Genomic DNA, 5320 nt, shown 5'->3' with positions numbered 1-5320 from the left:
TGACGCCCAATATTTGGATACGAATTCTCGACTCAAACTCACAATTCATTGGTGCTGTAGCTGTAGATCCCATCACTGCGATATCCCGAGGCCGTGTCAAGATGAGTCGAGCGTGTCTATATGAGTTTATTGTAACGTACACATGTCACAAATCGAATACATTTATTTCATCGGCACTGTGACTAGAAGGCTGTAACAAAGTTACGCGTGCTGGCTGCATGATACGTAACATATTCAGTCAGTCACGGTGAATCGAATTCGCGTGGATAAGGCGGATGCAAGTAGTCATGTGGCAACTAGAAACCGTACTGTCGTAGAGATACTAGTATGTCGTTGCTGCAAGAAAGATAATGATAATAATTTAGGTGACAGTATGGCTAGTTGGATACACGTTGTGATGAGCTAAAGAAGAGGTGGGTAAACTACGGCCAGCGAAAGGCTCGAGAATCAATCACTCAATCAGTTTTAAATAATATTTTCATCATTTCAAACACCATAAAACTGCGATACAATGAAAAGATAGGAAGGTGTCGAGCCGACGTGTAGTAGTCTTTGATATCGGACACCCACCTTGGCCTAGGTGAAATAGAGAAGAGGCGAAGAGGCAAGCACAGTTCACACTGAATGGAAAGTAAAGCAAGGGATATTTAAGTCAAGCGACAAAACGCTGTGGCATGGGGCGGAAGGCGAGGAATTCAAATATCGATGAAATGCGTACTAAAAATATAGTTACTGCAGGGACTCGATTATACTTTTTCATATTTTATTTGACCATCATAATTATATGTTTTATTCTTACTAGAGTATAACTTCATTTCATTTCTGGCGCGATAGCCCGACCTCAAGGCCTACTCATTTAAAAAGGTTTCAACTGCTCAACATCATGGAAAGTCAAAATGAGAATAACTTTCGTATCACGAGTGTAATTTTACATTGACCACTCCAGCAAGTTTATTACTTTTATTGCCGGTCTTGGAAAAACCGATTCGGACGCTCTGTATGTGCAGAAGTATTTATATTATATAACATCCATATATTTTACTGGGAGCATATGTGAAGCTATCATGGTTATGGCGCTCTCAGCATTGTGTGTCCTGGAGTTAAATTAAAAGTATAATCAGCAAATCTATAAACAGATCACTCCCCACAGATTCAAATCTCCACCCTGTTCGAAAAATCGGGACAACCGACTTTCATCCCTAGTTTTGAAAATTGGTTATTGAGGTTGACCAGATTTTAAAATCTTGCCAATGTTTCTGACGCGTGTACGATGTATCATAAAATCAACGGTCTGTTTGTTTTAAATACATATATATTATTTCCCTATTCTCACTCTATGATCGAAAACCAATATTGCGTTTGGTTTATAATCCCAATTAAGCTATATATAGTGCGGCCATTGGATGGATTAAGAATCTGAATGCGGCCCGAGAGCTGAAAAGTTAGCCCACCCCTGAGCTAAAGTATATAGCAATGTTGGCTATCACAAGACGACATATTACTGCCGCGGTTTACGTTTTCATCATATCATGTACATTTCTGGATCTTGGAGGACGGGCCGTCAAAGGAGGTTAGTGCCAACATCGAATGGTGGATAGGTTATCTTTTCAAATTTTTCGTCTAGCTATATTACCTCACTCAACCCATGTAACACTTCACGGATCATACACTATAATGGAGTCATGATCTGCGAATAGCCTTCTCTTATATTCTGACGCGCTTTACTTTCAGAACCCGCTCTTGTTATTGAATCTGATCCATTTGTATTACAATTATTCGATACCCCTAAAAACTTTGCCGAAGCGAAGAGCTTCTGTGAATCGAAAAGTTCGTGGCTTGTTGAAGTGAAGACATCAAAAGTTTTGGAAGATTTGAAACAACTGACGAGGTGAGCAGTAGCCTACCAACACGGCCGTAACAGCACTTCGTCAGTCCCCCTAAAAAAACGTTGGTCTTGGGCCCCCATAGGGTGATAAACCGAACTTCTGGGGGGCTCAGACGCCTCTATGGATATACGCTGTTTACCGCTACTTATCACCTACTTATGGTCTACATTTGGTTCCGTTAAGTGCAGCCGAGCCAATTATTTTACTCCGTGGGATAAATAGGAAGTAGAAAATATGTTGACGGACCGAGTGAAAATTGTAGCTATATTTTGAAGCATATTTCAGTTTTATTTCTAAAGAAAATTGTTAATAAATGATGCTCAGTGAATGTGTTGATGTTTGGTAATGAGAAACTGACGGCTAATTAAAAAATGTCTCTTTGCCGTCATGATTTGAAACAATGTTAAACATGATACTTTTCAACTCTATTTAAACCCGTATACGCGTTCTACTATTAAGAATCTAAAACAATGGTTCTCAAACATTTTTAGGCACGCCCCCCTTTACGAAAATGAAATATTTCGCGCCCCCATTATCATGATACCACAATATATCAAAAAGTACCACCTGAATGCTTGCAATCCCAACGGATAGTTTGATGGCATGGAAGGTGATGGCTGTTGATCAGTGAATTTTGAAAGATAAAGTTGGACAATACATAGAGCAATAACAACGAGCTGAGGATAAATCGCGCCTAGCGTGATTTTTTTTTCATTTAATCTCGATTTCGTGCCCCCTTCAGATGCTTTCACGCCCCGGTCCGAGAACCATTGCACTGCAATGTATCTGGGATAGTAGGCCTACAGAGCTTATTGTCTTGGTCGCTGCTTTTTGAGCAGTTTGCAGCATAAATAGTCATGATGTTGAGTGAAGCCTGCAGTTTTTCTGAAATTCGTCTGTGTCCGTGTTTTTGTCATAAGACCTACTTTAAATAAATTCCTAAATCGCTGTGGCATGGTCAGCACAAACTAAAAGGTTTACCCCTGACTCCAGTATCCAAATATTTAGTGCTCTAAACCTTCTTTCAATTCCATCCATGGGTGTTAGATAAACAGAGTCATGCAGATGTAGTAGACGCGAGCGCTAATTGACTTGTTTTACGAATTAGGGATTTGGAAACGTAAGTAGTATATATGATCGGTCGTGGTGTGGCAGGGGCACTTATGGGTGCGGCGGTGATGTGCCTGAAAACCCGGGGTGGTGATGGTACCCTTTTAGACCCCCCTTGTGGTGGTGATGTGCCATGCGTTCTTATGGGTGCGGTGATGATGGTACCCTTTCAGGTATAGGCTGCGGCGATGATGTACCGTGAAAACTCGTGGCGGTGAGTCGTACTTTCAAGTATAGGCTGCGGTGATGATGTGCCTATGCGGTGATGATGGCACCCTTTCAGATACGTGCTGTGGCGATGATGTGCCCACGGATTCTTGTGTCGTAGTGGCCTAATGTTGTTGGTATAGGCTGCGGTCATGAGGTGATGCTGATTACGAAGTATATTGATCACGTGATCGGTTCTTAGTTAATGTGTATATCCCAAATTATTATATATGACCGATTCGAGTTAACCCTGAAGTTTACGGTGAGTGCGACAATGATATATCGTTATTCTTATGGGCGCGGTGATGATTCGTACTTTCGGGTATAGACTGCGGGCGGCATGTCGTACTTTCAGCAAAATGGGTGTGAAATAGTTTGCTAAATCTAGGAATCAGTCGCATGGTAATGTTTTGGCATTTAGTTTGCCACAGAGCCGGCGTAGACGGCCATTCGAATACCAACAATATCCGCGTTTACATACTAACACTTCAAAAAGGTGTGAAATATTTCTAAAATCCTACGACCGCTCACAAGATAACACATCAGAATAGCCATCTCTCGTGGTTTGGTGTTACAAAGGTAGGAATTACGCACACACAAGTAATATTTTGGTAATTAGTTTGTCACAGAGCCGGCGTAGACGGCGATTCCAATACCAACAATAGCCGCGTTCGCAAACTAACTCTTCAAAAAGGTGTGAAATAGGTTGCAAATCACGCGATCGCTGAAAGATAACACCTCAGGCACAACGATCACTCGTGATTTTCTGTTACAAACATACCGATCGTTCACAATGCGATATTTTGGTAATCAGTATGTCACAGAACTGGATTTCACCGGTAAGATTAAATAAGTAACGAATAACCGTACCGTCACAGACGGCGATTCGAATACCGACAAATTCTCACTTATTTCTGATCCAACCCTAATCCTTTGCGAAGTTGGCGCTTATTCAAAAAGGCGTGAAACAATTGTAAAACCCTACGTCGCTAACAGGATAATGCATCAGACATAGCGATCTAGTTATACTGCGGTATCGGAATCCATTCGCCGGCTGTACAAAAGGTTAATTCAGATAATCCGATGAGAAATCAAACGCTTAACAAAAGCACACTTTTACCAACTCCAGCATCACCTAAAAAGTCAGGTATTGTTGATTGAAAATCCTTGAATCCTTATTATCAAAAATGTTATAGTACGGTGTCGGAATCCACTCGCGAAATCTACTAAAGGTAAATTCAGATAATCCAAAACGAAATATTTTGACTTTGGCGTAGTGTGAATTGAAATAGGATTGACAAACATGTCTACCAACTTTGCCCCAGTCCCGTTTCGATATTATACGAACATCGATTTAAAACAAGTAATGAAACATTACAACTCTATTCGCGATCCGGCTTTCCGTTTGTCAAAGAGACATTTTAACATCTTATCATACTCAAAAGAAATATTCATAAGATTAACAAGTGTTTAAAATCTAGTTTTCACTTACTTGACTATATCACAACAACTCGCAAACTTGAATGAATTCATCCTGATTGTATTCATACGACCGATAATTTTTATTCAACTGTAAAAGTCGTTCCTAATCTATAACACAAAGTAATCACTACTCGATGCATACGACGAGCTTTGAATACTCAGTCTATGATAACAATTCGCGCAAGTGAATCCAAGACATCGGACTGTGAGAAAATCTTCACGGGTGCTGTTATTACCACATTGACTTACTACCTTATCCGACGTACTCAAAGTAAAGTAGACACGATTTCAGTAATATACACAATCATTACAACTGTAAACTATACTAATCAATCTCGGTCGTATTCACATATCACTGACCTGTGGTTTTTATTCCTTCGGTAAAATGTAGTCTTATTAATTTGATGATAACGTGCACACACAAGAAACATTACCGCGATTTTATAATTGATCACCCGACTTAAGGTACCAAAAAACATAACCAATATTTTTATAAACTGGCCATATTACTAAACACATCTATCAATATCAGAACACAAGTCCAATATCAAAACAAAAGTACTTTTTAGTTTATTAAAAAACAAATCACTCGTCTTCAACTCGTGTTTCTTAAGATTTGTATTCAGAAATTCATT

At 39.8% G+C, this 5320-nt stretch overlaps 2 protein-coding genes across 2 annotated transcripts in view; one reads left to right on the top strand and one right to left on the bottom strand.

Annotated features, from left to right (window-relative positions):
• LOC145441433 (interleukin-1 receptor accessory protein-like 1) overlaps positions 1–5320 on the bottom strand; it is a 391709-nt gene that overhangs the window by 246805 nt on the left and 139584 nt on the right. The window lies entirely within an intron of this gene.
• The window catches only part of LOC145441429 (uncharacterized), a 116527-nt gene continuing 112585 nt past the window's right edge, over positions 1379–5320 (top strand). Inside the window, exons 1-2 of the mRNA XM_080319285.1 lie at positions 1379–1570; positions 1732–1888. Coding sequence (XP_080175411.1) covers positions 1474–1570; positions 1732–1888 — 254 coding nt within the window. The 5' untranslated portion in view covers positions 1379–1473. The remainder of the gene's footprint in view (positions 1571–1731; positions 1889–5320) is intronic.

The sequence above is a fragment of the Botryllus schlosseri genome, chromosome 6 (genome assembly GCF_051294905.1).
Source record: "Botryllus schlosseri isolate E-star chromosome 6, Bs_hap1, whole genome shotgun sequence".
Taxonomy (NCBI): domain Eukaryota; kingdom Metazoa; phylum Chordata; class Ascidiacea; order Stolidobranchia; family Styelidae; genus Botryllus; species Botryllus schlosseri.
The sequence above is the reverse complement of the archived record's forward strand: the minus strand, read 5'-3'. Positions and strand labels throughout refer to the sequence as shown.